This window comes from Narcine bancroftii, chromosome 13 (genome assembly GCF_036971445.1).
Source record: "Narcine bancroftii isolate sNarBan1 chromosome 13, sNarBan1.hap1, whole genome shotgun sequence".
Lineage (NCBI taxonomy): Eukaryota > Metazoa > Chordata > Chondrichthyes > Torpediniformes > Narcinidae > Narcine > Narcine bancroftii.
Window position 1 is genome coordinate 64879305 of NC_091481.1, and position 18144 is coordinate 64897448.

The following is an 18144-nucleotide window of genomic DNA, read 5'->3' on the forward strand; positions in this document are numbered from 1 at the left end:
TCCTCTCCTGGTGTTTTATTATTTGGTAATTTTTTTATTATCTCTTGTATTTCTACTATTTCAAATGGTTCTATTAATTTATTTTGTTCCTCTATTTGTAGTTTTGGTAGTTCAATTTTAGTTAAAAATTCATCTATTTTGCCTTCTTTCCCTTTGTTTTCAGTTTGGTATAATTGTTCATAGAATTCTCTAAAGTTTTCCTTGATCTCCATTGGATTATATGTGATTTGTTTGTCTTTTTTCCTTGATGCCAATACCATTTTCTTAGCTTGTTCTGTCTTAAGCTGCCATGCTAGAATTTTGTGCGTTTTTTCCCCTAGTTCATAATATTTCTGTTTTGTCTTCATTATATTCTTCTCTACCTTATATGTTTGTAGTGTTTCATATTTTATTTTTTTATCTGCCAATTCTCTTCTTTTAGTTGTATCTTCCTTCATTGCTAATTCTTTTTCTATATTTACTATTTCCCTTTCCAACTGCTCTATTTCCTGATTATAGTCCTTCTTCATCTTGGTTACATAACTTATTATTTGCCCTCTAATGAATGCTTTCATTGCATCCCATAGTATAAACTTATCTTTCACTGATTCCGTATTTATTTCAAAATTCATTTTAATTTGTCTTTCAATGAATTCTCTGAAATCCTGCCTTTTAAGTAGCATGGAGTTTAATCTCCATCTATACATTCTTGGAGGGATGTCCTCCAACTCTATTGTCAATATCAGGGGTGAATGGACGGATAATATTCTTGCTTTATATTCTGTTTTTCTTACTCTATCTTGCCTACGAGCTGATAACAAAAATAGGTCTATTCTTGAGTATGTTTTATGTCTACCCGAATATTATGAATATTCCTTTTCCTTTGGGTGTTGTTTCCTCCATATATCCAAAAGTTGCATTTCTTCCATCGATTTAATTATAAATTTGGTTACTTTGTTGTTTCTGTTAATTTTTTTCCCAGTTTTGTCCATATTTGAATCCAAATTCAGGTTGATATCCCCTCCTATTAATATTTTCCCTTGCGTATCTGCTATCTTCAAAAAAATATCTTGCATAAACTTTTGATCTTCTTCGATAGGTGAATATACATTAAGTAGATTCCAAAACTCCGAATATATCTGACATTTTATCATTACATATCTCCCTGCTGGATCTATTATTTCCTCTTCTATTTTAATTGGCACATTTTTACTAATTAATATAGCTACTCCTCTTGCTTTTGAATTATACGACGCTGCTGTTACATATCCTACCCAATCTCTCTTTAATTTCTTGTGCTCCAATTCAGTTAAATGTGTTTCTTGCACAAATGCTATATCAATTTTTTCTTTTTTCAGTAAATTTAGCAGTTTCTTCCTTTTGATTTGGTTATGTATTCCATTAATATTTAAAGTCATATAGTTCAGCGTAGCCATTTCATACTTTGTTTATCTTCCCTTTCCGTTTCTCCATCATCACCTTTCCTTCTTATCCATTTCTGCTTTCTTGTTTTGAACACTTTATAAGACAACATTTCTAAAACATCAAACATTTTCCTTATTCTCCTATTTAAAACTTCTTTAACCCCATTTTCCCCTCCCCCTCCTGAGTTGCCCTTTATCCCTTGTCGGGCAACCACATCTCCCCTCTCCATTTGGATTTGCGAATTCACTCGCAAGCGTCAACTGATTTTGCAGTGACCGTAACTCCTCCCCACCCAGCCCCCCCCCCCCCCCCCCGGAAAAGATTTCAATTTTCATATGTAACAAAGGTCACTCTTTTAATTCCCTCCTTATTCCCTCTATTCCCTTTCCCTCCCTTATTAATTCTTGTCTATACTCTATACATTTTCCTCTAAATACGGATACATTCATGTATACTCGAGATGGCAGAGGTCGACAGCATCGAGTCCACGAGTCCACGCTGCTGAAGATCCAGCTGCGCTGGATGGGTCACGTCTCCAGAATGGAGGACCATCGCCTTCCCAAGATCGTGTTATATGGCGAGCTCTCCACTGGCCACCGTGACAGAGGTGCACCAAAGAAAAGGTACAAGGACTGCTTAACGAAATCTCTTGGTGCCTGCCACATTGACCACCGCCAGTGGGCTGATAACGCCTCAAACCGTGCATCTTGGCGCCTCACAGTTTGGCGGGCAGCAACCTCCTTTGAAGAAGACCGCAGAGCCCACCTCACTGACAAAAGGCAAAGGAGGAAAAACCCAACACCCAACCCCAACCAACCAATTTTCCCCTGCAACCGCTGCAATCGTGTCTGCCTGTCCCGCATTGGACTTGTCAGCCACAAACGAGCCTGCAGCTGACGTGGACTTTTTACCCCCTCCATAAATCTTCGTCCGCGAAGCCAAGCCAAAGAAGACACACTACATATATATACACACATATACCCCTATACACACATGCATATAGTTCGTGGTCATTTTTACTCTCATTACATGTCTTCATCTCTCTGCTTGTTTTGTAGTTCTGCAAATTTTCTTGCTTCCTCTGGATCCGAGAATAGTCTGTTTTGTTGCCCTGGAATAACTATTTTAAGTACCGCTGGGTACTTTAACATAAATTTATATCCTTTTTTCCATAAGATTGTTTTTGCTGTATTGAACTCCTTCCTCTTCTTCAGGAGTTCAAAACTTATGTCTGGATAGAAAAAAAATTTTTGACCTTTATATTCCAGTGGCTTTTTGTCTTCTCTTATTTTCTTCATTGCTTTCTCCAATATATTTTCTCTTGTTGTATATCTTAAGAATTTTACTAAAATGGATCTTGGTTTTTGCTGCGGTTGTGGTTTCGGGGCTAAAGTTCTATGTGCCCTCTCTATTTCCATTTCTTCCTGTAATTCTGGTCTTCCTAGGACCCTGGGGATCCAATCTTTTATAAATTCTCTCATATTCTTGCCTTCTTCATCTTCCTTAAGGCCCACTATCTTTATATTATTTCTTCTATTGTAGTTTTCTATTATATCTATCTTCTGAGCTAACAGCTCATGTGCCTCTTTAACTTTTTTATTAGATTCTTCTAATTTCTCTTTTAATTCCTCTACTTCCATTTCTACAATTATTTCTCGTTCTTCCATATTTTCCACTTTTTTTCCTCTCTCTGACATGGCCATTTCTATTTTATTCATTTTTTTCTTCTGCATTCTTAATTCTTCTTTTTATCTAATTAAATTCTTGTAATTGCCATTCTTTCACTGATTCCATATATTCTTTAAAAAAAGATACATCCATTGTCTTGCTTTTCTCTTCTTCTTCCACTTCTTTCTGTTCTTCTTCTTCTTCCTCTGGATTGACCATCTGTTGTTTCCTTGTTTTCTTTTTACCCTCTTCTTTCTTGTTGTCGTTATTGTCTGTGTTCTGCACCTGCTGCTGTGCTGCAGGTGTCTCTCTCAGCTGTGGAGATCGACTCCGCAGCTGTTCCCCCCTCCCGTCAGTGTGTTTTTTTTCATGCGCATCGCACATGCGCGACTCCTCGCACTTTTACTCGGCTCTGTGAGCCATTTTTGTAGTCCCGAGTCCGGGACCTCCACTGACCTGAGGGAGCGGGCTTCTCTCTCCGCGGCGGGCCTCTTCGGACAGGTAAGGCCTTCACCTTCTTCTTCCGACGTTCTTTCTTCCTCTTCTTCCTGTTGTTTTCGACTTTTCTCTCTTCGCTGCCATTTTCTTCTCACCTTTATTTTTACTTTATTGTAAATTTTAATCTTGTACCTTTGTGCTTTGTGTTTTTTTTAAACTTTTCGGGAGAGGGCTGGAATTCCCTGACCGGCCACTACTCCATCACGTGACTCCTGGCATACCCTGCTTTATGAAAGTAGAGCGCTCCTTTGTTAAGCCGAAATGGCATAAAGCGAAGACCCATTCACTACTACTGAAGGCTATTTTCGTTAAAGAAAAAACACATTCAAATTTCTTTCAGATAGCAAACACAGGCTTCTTCATAAAAGTGTATTCGTAAAGCGGGGGGATTCCTATATCCTTTTGTGTTCTTTGGACCTCAAACTATCCACAGCTCCACCAATCTTTAGTGATACATTTGCTTTGCTTTGTTGTTGCAGGATTAAAACATCGGCTCAGTACCTCATGGTTTCTTCCTTGTGTATCAGCAGGCTTTTCAAACCATCTCCATACAATGAGCATGTGTTTATTTATAGGAATCATTTGGTTCTGGCCAGTTGCAGGATTAAAACATCGGCTCAGTACCTCATGGTTTCTTCCTTGTGTATCAGCAGGCTTTTTAAACCATCTCCATACAATGAGCATGTGTTTATTTATAGGAATCATTTAGTTCTGGCCAGGACCAGGGCCCTGGACTATACTAATTCCCTTCTTTCACCCTTAAGCAACTGACAGCATTGTTTGGGATTCAGCCTGGGCCTTCGTGGTTGTAAACTTTTCACATCAGACAAATTTAACAAGAGGAGAAGCAGAATCGTGATGTGGCATGGTTAGCGGAACAGTTAGCGCAACGTTATTACAATGCCAGCGACCCGAGTTCACTTCCGGCCCTGTCTGTAAGGAGCTTGTACGTTCTCCCCGTGTCTGCGTTGGTTTTCCCCAGGTGCTCCAGTTTCCCCCCCACCATCCAAAACGTGGGGTTGCAGGTTAATTTGGGTAGCACGGGTTTAAATGGCCGAAATCTGATTCTACCGTGCTGTGAAGAAAATTTACGTTTAAACGAAGAGTTCCAAGAAGATTTTGCGAATGAAATCCTTCAATACAAAAATGAACAAATTAATCCCAGAATGTCCTTGTAAAGTTGACAGCAAGGAAAACTCATTGTACTGAGTTTTGAGTTGTTTCAACTGGTGACTTTTTCAGTGAAAGTGACCTGCCCTGCTCACCAGAAACTAATTTATCCGTTTGATGATGGGATTAAATTCCAAGGTAAATACAGTTAAGGGTAGGAGTAGTGTGATGAAGTTCATTAAGTTTTAGGAATCTGATTCTCCTGGGTCTTTTGTAGATCTAATCACACTGCCATGCATTATTTATTTTTAGCATGCGGTACAGTTTTGATCTTTAATCCTTTTGAGTTTTTTTGTATTGGAGGTGTACTTTTATGATCAAATATTAGATTGTGAGAGAATGATTTTGTGTGTCCGCTCACTTCTGAAGGTGTCTTTTCATGCTGGGATAAATTTGCTCTCTGCTGTCAACTCATTCCTCCTCAAGTGGATTAGCACTGGATCAATGTCCATGCATGCCCATGTCAATTTGCATATGAATGATTTGGAATGGGCCACTTCCATGGTTTTTTTTCTCTCTATGCCATTGCTTCTCTCTTTGCCTATCTTGCTCTCTATTTGTCTCTCCCTTCCTCCCTCCTACGGAACAGTGAATGTGTCCTAACTGAGAGATCAAGTTTATTGTTATCTGATTGCACTAGTCCAACCCAACAAAACAGTTTTCTCTGATCCTTGGTGCAAACCAGACATACACATACATCCTTACAATACATATGCAGGACATATTCATATGAACAAATAAATAAATATTGTTTCATGAATATGAGAGTTTTGGATAGTTCGTGTGAGCAGTTCCTTTTTTGGTTCACCTCTCAGCACCGGCTGAGATTGACAACTGATTCCAACTTTGGGAAAAAGGTCAGGTCAAAACATTATGGGAGCCCCTCAGATATTAGTTTAACTTGTTCTTGGGTTTGTAGGTTCAGTGTTGCGCAGAGAGGCTCTTAACAAGCTAAACAATATCTGAGGGGCTCCCTGAATGTTTTGACCAGAACTTTTTTTTCAAAGTTGGAAGCAGTTGAAATTAGTTGGAAAATATCCAGGAATCATGTAGTGATCTCTATGGTCAACAATTTATTTCTTAAGAAGTTCCCTTGTATATTTTTCTCAATGTTACTTGATTATGGATTGAAGACAGATCATCTATCCCAATGTAGGGAGTGGAAAATGTAGTATCAGTTCCCTGCCAGAATTTTTCAGAGGTTCACAAATGTGATATACCATGGTGGTGAGTGGAATTGGGGGCATTCTCACTTCTGACAGGGGCCCTCTTCTGACACAGGCTGTACTAACACCGGACTTTCAGCAAACCTTCCTTCTGCTTTAACCCCTGCACATTTTGTTCCTTGCTTTCTCATTTTAATCTTCCAAAAAAAAACCATAATTAATCATTCAAGTCGGGAATTTAAAAATTGAAACCTCAAATAATCGCTGAAGTCAGTGTGATGTAATTGTGTGAGATTGTTAGGGGTTATTTTCCTGATGGAAAGTCTTGAGTTCTATCCATTCAGAGACTTCCAAGTCTTTCAGATCTGTTGGAATCTTTCATCATTTGTATTTTGTTTTTAATTCCTCTCCAGACAAGTAAAGCAGTATTTGTCAAACCACAGGCTCCACATTAGCTGTTGAAATAATGCAAGAACCATACTAGATAGCCCAACCATCTCTACACTTATGACAGCAAGTGGCCCATGTTTTGAAAGGCACTGCACAAGAAGCAACAATTGAAGTGATAGTCGCTTGACAGCAGTGCGTAGCATCTCTTTACCGTTCGATTTGACTTCTGTGTCCTTGGTTGGTGGATTTGGTCTCGAGTGCTTTGGCAAGTGCTTTGGGTTTGTCTCTGAGATGCATATCATTTTAAGTGGGGAGTAATATTTTGAAACTAATCAATAATTGGGAAGGGGGTACAAGCTCCTGAAATGTTGCCAAATGTTATGGAGAGAATGGTAGATAAATCATTATTCATTTTTATAGAGTTCTGCAGCACAAAAGTTATAACGAATGATGTATGAATATTTAACATGCACCCTTCTCAATTCCTGTCTTGCTCCACAAAGAAATTTTGTGGGTGAAATTCAAGTGATCATGTCCCTATTTGGGATTGTTCATTTGCTGTCATGTTTTTTAGTGGTGTGTTGGTGCTCACCAATAGAGGTCCAACTCCTACGATTGAATCTTGCACATAGAAAAGTGATCATGGAATTTATTTCACTACCTGAATAAGAGAACTATTGCATTTTGTGCATATTGTGTGGTTCATGTTTTTTTTTAAAAACCATACTTCAATACTGCAGTGATGGTTCTTCAAACAGATAAAATGTTATTAGCTAATTAATGCTTTTCGGGATAGAGACTCCACCAGGTTACAGTTTGGTGAATCTAGTAGTAAGATATATGTGTGATAGTTTTGGGTGAGCCGATGATTAGGTTGGCCTCTAGAAAGTTAGTCCACCTAGGTACCCAATGGCATTTATCAATTCAAGAAAGAAATTTAGAAAGGGAAAGAATGGACAGGATGTGGAGAACTTGTGAGATCTCATGAATTCCACACTGACCATCTGCGATTTTGGAAGTATTGGCACCTGCAAAATGTACAAAGGATTGGTTTGAAATGTCCTTGAATTTGCGCGCTGTAGGGGAATGAGGAGGACCGTCTGTAGGGGAATGAGGAGGACCGTCTGTAGGGGAATGAGGAGGACCATCTGTAGGGGAATGAGGAGGACCGTCTGTAGGGGAATGAGGAGGACCATCTGTAGGGGAATGAGGAGGACCATCTGTATTGAACCAACACTTTAATGTTACTTCACTGTTGCCTAATCTTTTGCGCCATTTGTGTCTGTGAATTTTGATGTGCTGGTCTTTCTTTGTTTTCTTTTATGCAGTGGCATTTAATTCTGGGCGGGGCCATCTTTCTCATGGTTACAAATACCGTCAAAGCGCCTCGAGAAAGAGGAACACAAGCATGACGTCTGCAAAGTAATGGTGTTTCTCAAATGTCTTCAGGCGATTGTGTTTAGTGACAAGCAAGATGCTATTCACATTTTCATGAAGGTCAAATGAATATTCCTCCTAATACCAAATGTCTAGACCCTGTCTTGATTCTCAACACTCTTTAACTGAGGGCCAACAAACTTATTTTCAGGGAGATAAAATGTGAAGTGGAGGAAATCCATTTGCAAACTGTTTTTTTTAAAACAGAACAGACATGATCCAGTCATTAAAAATACTTTTTTTGCATGCTGGATGCATGCAGACATTTGATACATCCTGGAAATTCATGTCTTTGCTCAAGACTACAAGTCCAAGAGGACCTTCTGAAAGTAATACAGTAGAATCCCTTTTATCTGGCACTTCGGGGATCACGAATTTTCTGGTTGACTGAGACACGCTGTTACCTAACTAATAACTTAAAAGACAATGCAAAATGTAAAATATTTTAAAAAAAGTATTGTGGTATTTAATTATGTAACGTTCACTCTAATGAAGTAATTTCTGTAACTTACAAAATTTTAAATTTGAATCCAGTTGCTGGTGCTGTGACAGTGTTGAGCTAACCGTGCTGCCATCATAATGAACCCACCCTCTCCCAAGTTTGCAGATAAAGATTCTCACTAGGTAGTGATAGGGAGACACTTTGGAAGAGTCGTCCCAGCGGCGAGCGGCATCCTGGGAATCGCCATTTTATTCAAACACAACTTTATTCAAACAGCTGCTGCAGGCAGGTCATGACCCGGGGCGCTCTGCTGGCTGAGTGTTTGCTCCCATCTTCACAAGGGGTTGTGTATTGCTGTGGAAATCATTTACTTTTACAATTTTAAATTTTTATTAAAAATTTTAATTTATTATGTATTTAAAATTCTATTTATTTATTTATTTCCTCAAATTTTGTTTGGGATTCCAGATAATGGGGATTCTACCATAGTTTAATCTGTAAAATTTCTAAATATTTAAATTCTAGCTGGCATGCAGTTTCAGTTGTAGAGGTTGCCAATTGATCTTTTTGACATAACTTTATGCAAATCAATCAGTCTAAGAAGTGTTCAGCCCTCTCTCCAAAAGACGAGACCATTTACTTCTGGAGCCTCAATCTGGTGTGATGCCACTCATTTCCATTTATTTTGTTCTATTAATTTCTGTGCTTGACATGGAGGAATTTATGAAATCCCAAATATCATTTGATCTTTAGTCACTTGTTTGACACTGGAACACTTCATTTTTTTCTTGTTGGCCTTGCTTCTAGTGTGACACAAACTACCCTAATGTGTGGAATCTACATTGGCTCATGGTGACTTTACCTCATTGGGTTGCACTTTGGTCGAAATGCAACAATTTGCAGCTGCCATTAAAGATAGTGGTTGCTCCTGTGGTTCAATTAATTCATTTTTAGGAGGAACTACTAAAGCATTTCATGGAGCTGTCAGTACAGGGCTGCTGGAATTACAGTTTATGAAAGAAATCTTTACAAAAGTTGGGATAGAACAAAAATAATTCCAAAAGTCCCAAGGCCCTGATTGGTTTGACTGAATTTGTTGGTGGTAAAGCACTAGAATTCTTTGGGCAATAGAAATTCTGGGAACGTTGTGACCTCTTGAAAATGGAGAGAATTCTAACACCTGAACCACTTGTGTCTGTCTGCACTTAAAAGCAGCCATTTTTATGCAAACGACATCTGGCTCATCATTATTGGTTGCTTTTTTGTTAAATGTTACTCTCTGATGCACTTTCCTCAAGGCATATTAAATGATTTATGAATGCACAGTGAACCTCTGATACTACCTCACATTTTTTCTCTTTTTTTTGCACTAATTATTGTTAAATAGTGTATTTACAGAACCATAATTTATAGCAATTTTGCTACCGTAATACACAATACCACTGCCGCAAAACAGCAGATGTCAGGACACATGTTTATGACAATAAATCTGATTCTGAACCTGAACTATATGAAAGATCAAAAGATCTTGGACCATATTGTAAGTTAGGTGTTTCTTCCTGTCTTTAAGGAGATGTTAGGTTAGGAAAAACAAGTCTGACAGGCCCCAAGAGCAACAAAACTGAACACAAGCTGATCTAAAACAGTGATTTTTTTTTCACACACATAGGAAGTTGCAACAGATATCACACACACACACAAACACACACACACACACACACACACACACTCTCTCTCTCTCTCTCTCTCTCTCTCTCTCTCTCTCTCTTTCTCTCTCTCTCTCTCAGTCAGGCAGGATTGTACAATACATTCGCATTGGATGCAACGACTACCCAATACTTGCAACCACAATCAAGTAATAAAATACAATACCTACCACCCCTTGATATCGGGGTGACGAACAGTGATTTCTGGGTACCCAGCTCTACCGCTCCCAACCCTTTGTCAGCACACACCTTACCAACGGGTCTCCAGCGTCGCCCACAGTTCCCAACCTGGAGTGGAGCTGGAGTTCGTCCTGGCGGAAGAAGAAAAGAGGCAGATGGTTCACACGCAGTGGGCTTTATAATGCAATCAGATGGATTGGCCCAGGTGTGGATCAGGTGATTAAAGGGGCCAGTGGTTAGGCGCGCGCTAATCTGTGGGCAGAGCCTGACCTTGATCGGCAGGTGAGGTGACTTCTGACTAGGTAATTGCCGGTAGGGTCACATGCTACGTGATCCTTCATATTTACAGGAGTGATAGAAGAATCTTATGGTGATATTTGGGTGAAGAAACAATCACTCAGGTGCTCGTCAACTTACGATAGGGTTGCATTCTGGCAAAAAAAATCGTAAGTCGAAAAAGAATATCGCACTTACCATTTTTTTAATAATTTCATTTTGAATACCTTTATTTCACACTGGGCAAGAAGAATGTTTGAAGCATTGAACTAAAATTAATTGCTGGATGGTGAGGATGCTTAAGTGGCAGACTCATCAGTTTCACTCTCATATCCGCATATCGCAAGCACGGGAACAGATCGGAATTCGAAATTGAAAGTACGGATTCGAACCCTCCTAACTTCAAAAAATCATAAGTTAGACCATCAATCGTAGGGGGGGCACCTGTACACTCTGTTGCTGTGTGCTCTGTGGTGGTTAGTTCATCAATACATGAAGAACTCACTTGAGTGAGATGCAAGCGGGGATTTGTGCAACTGTTTTCTACCCTGAATCACTGTGGGTGTCTTCTGTGTGAGAATCATGAAGGTGAAGTTGTGTTGATTCATAGCTTGGGTAATGTGATTCCATGGAGTTGGAATCAGCCCAGCTACTGCACATCATGAAATGTCAGAAGCAGGGCAGTTGTTGAGAAAGGAGGTGGATGTAAAATGTTAATTTTAAACCAAGGGATAAATAAAATTCTAGAACCTGTGAGTTGTAGGTTATTTTCTCTTTGTGCTGCCTTGTTGATTTGAGTTTAAAAAAAAAATAGAGAAATCAGCTTCCTCGAGCATCGTCGTTGGACTGAAGACTTTGGGAGATCAACCTTAACTCTCGCCAAGCTGAAGGACTTTAGTTCAAAACTGCTTGGTTGCCTTGCCTAGCCGTGAGCTAAACAGTGGACACCTCTAGGCCAGAACCCCAGAGTTAACTAATCCTGGCTGAGACGGCAATTGGAAATGTGTCAGCTGGTGTCATTTTGCCTCTGGGTTGGGGAAGAGGAAATGACCAATCCCATTGCTGGTTTCTATCCTTGTGTATTTAGCATTTCTTCCAGGATAGATCAGTCTGACAACACTCCATGCGACGAACACTTTTAAAACTAATGGGCAGAGGGCAGCTGCCCCTGCGGAACTATCTCGCTCCAGCAAAAATTGACACCATCCGGAGAGGATAAACCAAGATAAGCGGTCTGCCTCTAAAAGATGATCTTGGACGACGTTGCCGGAAGTATCTGCGTTTCATTATTCTTGTGAGGAAATGAATGGATGACTTGATTCAGAAACCTGGAAAATACGATTATTTTGAAATTTAGATTTTAGAAGTCAGAATGATGTCAGGATGCATGTGTTTAAAAAGTCATTGATTTGTAGGGAGGATAAGATGTAAGTTTTTTGAGAAAATTTCAATGATTTTGGAATCCCAAAGCATTTTGCTGCCATTCTCTTTTGGTGTCAGCCAATAATGTTTGGAAATAACATACAAAGTGTCTCCCCCCCCCCCCCAAAAAAAAAAGGGTCCCATTGACGGTAACGTTAAAAATGGCCACATTATTGCAGTTTTATATGAGGGATACCAGAGCTACCCGCACTTCAAATAGTGACGTGGAATCTTCACTTGAAGGAATTGGGTTTGATGTATCCACAATATTAGACCTCATTATATGTACGTATTTTTGTGAGTGAACCTTGAACTCGTGACACATACCACAGGATGCCAGAATTCAGTCTGAGTTGCTGATTGTAATCACATAGGAAGAATTCTTTTGAGTTTGAAGCTATGACTAGATTGAGCCAGGGCCTATTTGTCCAGTGATGTGGAGACTTCATTTTTATATTCCCCATTTATAATCAAAAATAGGCTCCGAATTTCTTGGTGTTTTACTATTGAAGATCATTTTTGGCACCAGTGCCACTCCTGGTTTCTAAACAGTGTTCCTTTCACGGCTATTACACAGGAGCCAACATTTTACATCCACCTCCTTTCTCAACAACTGCCCTGCTTCTGACATTTCATGATTGAAACTATGCCCAGCTGTGGGAGAGGAGGCCAATCTTCTGCCCTTGCCTGTCATCATTCTGTAGTACCCCGACTTGTCATTTCACACTTTTTAATCTGACAGGAGCTAAGGAAAATCATAGTGACCCTGCTTGAGATCAATGGACTCCCCACAGTCCAGGCGCCGACGTGGCATGTTACTGGGTGATTATGTCTGGGTGCATACAGGGAGTACTTAGGTCAGAGATGTAGGAATCAGGTGTTTCAACAGCAGGGAGCTGATTTAAAAATAACTCCTTGAAAGCAATTGCAATGGTGTTGATTTTTAGAAATTAATTATTTCTGATGTTTACCTTTAGTAATCCATCTCCAGGTCTGACCGATTTTAAAAAAAAAAAAGAAATACTGAGTCTTTTTTTTAAATATAATTGCCCATTTTAAACTTTATTGTTAGTTGTCTTGACAGTGATATTCAGAGCTGACTCCATTGCACCACAAGGATGGGTAGAAAGACAGCTGAGATCACAAAATGTGCCACCTTGCTGGATTTCAATCTGGTCCACTTTGACTAGTTGGTATTTCGGTTAAGGGCCTGTGAGAAAGAGCTAGCAAGTGTACCCTGAAGAAGTTCTCCTCCCTTTGAAGGGAGTTCTCTGCTCCCCATCTGCACTCCCTGCTGCTCTCAAGCTCTACGACCATGTACCCATCCAGACTCACTTCTACAGCCATATGTCCGATTAAAGCCCCCTTCCTCTTCCCCCTTTCTCCTTTCCCCTAGTTCTCTCCCCTTTTCCCTCTGTCTCCTTTCACAGAACCAAGATCAATTCTCACCTTTCCTCTTATCATTTCCAATGAACAGTCTGGATTCCTCTCCCACAACCATTCTTCAGTCTTTATTCAGATGCCTTCCTGTTCTTTGCTTGTACTTTCAAGAAGGGCTCAGGCCCGAAGAGTCAGTAATGTATCTTTTCCTCTTACGGCCCCTGCGAGACTGGGTGATTTTCTCCAGCATTTATGTATGTGTCAGGTGTTGATGAGTCCAAGAGACTGGAAGGTGATTTGTGGTCTGTACCTAAAATCTCTTCTGCACCTGGGTATCCCCACTAACTTCTCTTCCACTGGATCAAGGCACATCATTTATGCTGGTCATTTTTAAATTTTGAAAGTAAAGTTTATTAAAAAAAATGCAAGAAATATAAACGTGACATTTGTTCTGCTGTCTGGCCTAGTGTTGTCCATTCTGTGTACAAAGCACCAGTGCCACTCCTGGTTTCTAAACAGTGTTCCTTTCACGGCTATTACACAGGAGCCAAGCCCTCAGTTCCCAATGGTGGCAGGACCTTGGATTACAGTCCTTCCACCTCAAAGCCTTTATCTTGGCTGCACAAAGCTTCATTGCATCCTTGGGCATGTACACCTGCAGCCTGCAATGTGCCAGTCAGTAGTATTCACTTATGGACCTGAAGACCTACGGGTTTTAGGGAGATCAAAGAGCATCTTTCACAGAGTTGATCTTTAAGTTGCACAATATTTGTCTCGGTGTGGGACACTGGGAACAGTGTGAAGATCAGAAGGTCCTCTGTTACTCAGATGCTCGGGTTGAACTTCCACAAAGATTCTTGCATCCTTCCCCAGATCTCTTTTGAAAATGCCCAGTTCAACAACCTTGTCTCATTCTTTTCACAGCCATCTCAAGGGCAGTGTGTGTTGTGAGACTCCTGATGAGACTGGACAACAAAGATTTTGCATCCTGAACACTTTTGCTATTTTGTGATTTTTCTGTCATTTTAAGACGACTTCAAGCAGACAAACCATGAAGTGCAACAAGACATTGAAAATTCATTTTCTGCAATTGCCCTTGGATGTCTTCCCAGCCGATCTCGATGCAGTTGGTGACGGACACGGGGAAAGGTTTCACCAGGACATTGCTACCATGGAAAAGCGGGATCAGGGCAACTGGAATCCATCAATGCTGGCCGACTACTGTTGGACACTGACATAAGAGGCATCAGATGCTGAGTCCAAATGAAAATCAGCGGCATAATATTTTTAGGTCAGTTGAACTAACGCATCATTATGCGATTAAACAGGCTAAATTCAATAAAAGTTAATTTAATGTTTCTCCCACATCCTACACGATGCAGCAAATCTGAAATGACCTTTGTGTTCAGCTTGAAGTTGTCGATCATACTCCCCGATATTTTTTCAGGAAACAAATCTTTTGAGGGGGAAAAAAGTCTAGTTTTTATGTTGGAAGGATCTGATGGTGGGAGGTGAGGTGGGGGAGGGACCCTTCTCATTGGTAGCCAATAAGATTTGGTGTTGGTGTTTGTGGGTGAGTTCCAGCAATGAGATATTCCCATGAATGGTTGTGAGTTTGTGCCAGGGAACTATTGCACAGGATCCATGGTATTGATCTGCAGTGCCTGGAGTGATTTCTGTGCTGACCACTCTTGACGGACTTCTGGTTGGAGGTGTTTTTCTGATGGAATCATCAAAGACCAACCGGGTGGAACATTATTCAGTCTGGCCAATCCATCGCAGTATCAGGGTGAGGTTGAGTCTGAGCACAGCCACAGACAAAAGTGACCATCAGGAAAGAGCAATGTTTGCTCCATTTATTCATTAAACTCTGGAAATTGGTGCATTGCAACCTGTCATACATGCTCCACCTGGGATCTCCAGGTGCAGAATGGTTTGGATGACAGGCATGGTCAAAAAGCAGACTGCAGACGTATGTACAGCAGTGCTGAGAGCATGTCGCACCTGATGATCTGCTTCTTCCCTGCTGTTGAGAGGAGAGCCAGTTCAAGTTCCCAACTTGTGTTGGACTTTCCCTGTTGATCAAAATATGCAGTTGATATTTTGCTGCAAGCCCTGGCTCTGAGGAACTAGATCTCTAGTACCTTAAGGTAATCAGAGAACAGGTCAGTTGTCAGATCATGGTTGATGCTGTCTCCTCCCCATCTTGGCTAGCTCCCACTGGTTGCAGTTACTGATCAACCTGCAGACCAACTGTGGATCCAGGTAAAAGATGATATGTCCTGGGAAGCTTTGATCAGTGTTTTCCCTGCCTGGTATAGTTGTCCTTTTGCCTGCATTCTTCCTGATGGGTTCAACAAGGGATTTGCTAACTGGGTTCCTTTTACTGTGGAAAGTCCCCCTGTGACTTCCTCACCTACTCATTCCTTCCCACCACTTGACACCTTCCCCGGTGGCTTCAGGAAGGGCCGCACTAGAACCCACACCTCCTCCTTCACCACCATCCAGGACGTCAAACGTTCCTTACAAGTGAAACGGGAGTAATCTATTGCTCCCGTTGTGGCCTTCTCTACATTGGAGGCTGGATGCAGACTCTGTCCATTTCAGTGACAGGGATCTCCCAGTGGCCAACTATTTCAGTTCTGCGCCCCTCTCCCATGCTGACATGTCTGTCCATGGCTTTGTGCACTGTCAAACCAAGACCACCCATAAATTGGAGGAGCAACTCTTAATTTTCCGTCGAGACACTCTCCAGCCAGATGGCATTGACATCGACCTCCCCATTCTCCCTCTCTTCCTATTCCCTCTGCCTTCTTTCCACCAGCTTCCCACTCCCTTCCTTCTCTCCTCCTCCTGTTTGCTGGTGTTTTCCCACCCTCCTCCCTTTTCCACCTATTACCTCATGCCTGTGGGACTGTGCTCCTATTTCCCCCCCTCCCCCCAACATTTTGTTTGGGTGCCTGTCCACATCTTGTCATACCTTGATGAAGGGCTCAAGCCTGAAATAAAATACATCTTTGCTACAAAAAGTGCACTGTTTGACCTGCTGAGTTTCTCCAGTGTTGTGTTTTTATTTCACTCGGTTTCTGCAGACTATCGTGTTTTACTCCTCAGAGGAATTAAGACAAGAATATAGGTCATCTTGACATGGGGGAGGAAAAAATGTCACTGAACTAAATTTAAACAATTAAAAAAAGATGGATGGGACTTGAAAGCCAAGGAAGGTCTTTGGACCTCAAAGATTCAGGATGGGCTCTACTATTTGCTAGCAGTATCATAGACCTGCTGTTCAGCATTTATTTTGGGGATAAATAACCTCTGAAATGCAGCATTTTGAGGAAAGCTACAATGCGTTGACCAGCTAAAACTAGGAGGCTGGAGTTTGTGCTAACAAAATGGCAGCTCTGAATTTTCTAAATTGAGCTGTTGGAAGCCTTAACCTTAAAATGTTGCCTCGTTTTAATTTTTCTTTCTCATATATAGTAACTCAATCGCCTTCTCATACCTGAGCGATGCTAAAGGTTATAATTTATTGCCAGTTCCACAGGAAGACTAGGCAACAAGAGACAATCAAATTGGTTTCTTGTGGTAATGAATTGTCTGAAGGCCTCTTGTCATCAAACTGCCTTTATAAGGCAAAAAATCCAAGCCTTATAAAGAATTATGCTGTGTTCATTCTTGAATATCTCTCCAGAAGCATTGGCTTAAAATCTCTCCAGAAATACTGGTTAATGAGCCTGACTGACTTTGAATTGAATTATATATCCTACTGATGCTTGAAACATCATCTTTAGGTCATTGATTATGTCATTTCTGATATAAAAAAACTGATTACCATTGTCAACCTTGGTAATATATTCAACTAGCAGCTTTGATGTTGTCAGTACTTGTGCAGGAAATGAATGAGGATGGAATTCTGATGGTGATGAAGGTTATAAGGTTTTGGGGGAAAGTTCACCTGATGGTAAATAAAGGTGAGCTCTACAAACTTTAAATGAGTCTGAGATGGCACAACAGTGAGTTATACAGTTGACTCAGGAAAGAGGAAGGAAATTATACAGGGTTTTGCAACAGTTTGCCATCTGATCATTCCTGTTTGCAGAGTACTTATGCAGATAAAGGTAGACTTCTGTGGTAATACATGGAAGCATTTTGACTCCTGATGCCTGTGAAAGAGCGAGGATGCAGGTTTTTATTCTTGGCCATATTGGGATGTGTTCTACTGGGTAAAGATCATTTTGCCTGGCTGGAAAGCAGAGCAGGTTTCCTTCTGAGATATGGCTTTCTCGTCTGATTTTATTTTTCCTCTCTCGCGCAGTGGAAACACTCAGGAACTGGAAAAAATGCCGATATGTCCAGGCTTTTTTGCTTAGAATGACCAAGGTTCCTAATGATTCTTGTGGAACGGGAGCCCAGTAAGATCAAAATGGGAGGGAAGCCATTTTTTAAAAAAAAACATTTAAGATTGAGAACTCAGCAGATTTATCTTCTTTTTTCTTCTTTGGCTTGGCTTCGCGGACGAAGATTTATGGAGGGGGTAAATGTCCACGTCAGCTGCAGGCTCGTTGGTGGCTGACAAGTCCGATACGGGACAGGCAGACACGGTTGCAGCGGTTGCAGGGGAAAATTGGTGGGTTGGGGTTGGGTGTTGGGTTTTTCCTCCTTTGCCTTTTGTCAGTGAGGTGGGCTCTGCGGTCTTCTTCAAAGGAGGTTGCTGCCCGCCAAACTGTGAGGCGCCATGATGCACGGTTTGAGGCGATATCAGCCCACTGGCGGTGGTCAATGTGGCAGGCACCAAGAGAATTCTTTAGCCAGTCCTTGGACCTTTTCTTTGGTGCACCTCTGTCACGGTGGCCAGTGGAGAGCTCGCCATATAACACGATCTTGGGAAGGCAATGGTCCTCCATTCTGGAGACGTGACCCACCCAGCGCAGCTGGATCTTCAGCAGCGTGGACTCGATGCTGTCGACCTCTGCCATCTCGAGTACTTCGACGTTAGGGATGA

The 18144-nt window shown here is 41.1% G+C and overlaps 1 protein-coding gene across 2 annotated transcripts in view; it reads left to right on the top strand.

Moving 5' to 3' along the window:
- The window catches only part of emc10 (ER membrane protein complex subunit 10), a 55870-nt gene that overhangs the window by 35669 nt on the left and 2057 nt on the right, over nt 1-18144 (top strand). Inside the window, exon 7 of one of the 2 annotated variants that reach the window (XM_069910001.1) lies at nt 7625-7718. The exons of the other annotated variant lie outside the window; for it this stretch is intronic. Within the exon in view, the coding sequence (XP_069766102.1) occupies nt 7625-7708 (84 nt within the window). The 3' untranslated portion in view covers nt 7709-7718. The remainder of the gene's footprint in view (nt 1-7624; nt 7719-18144) is intronic. 2 annotated transcript variants of the gene reach the window in all.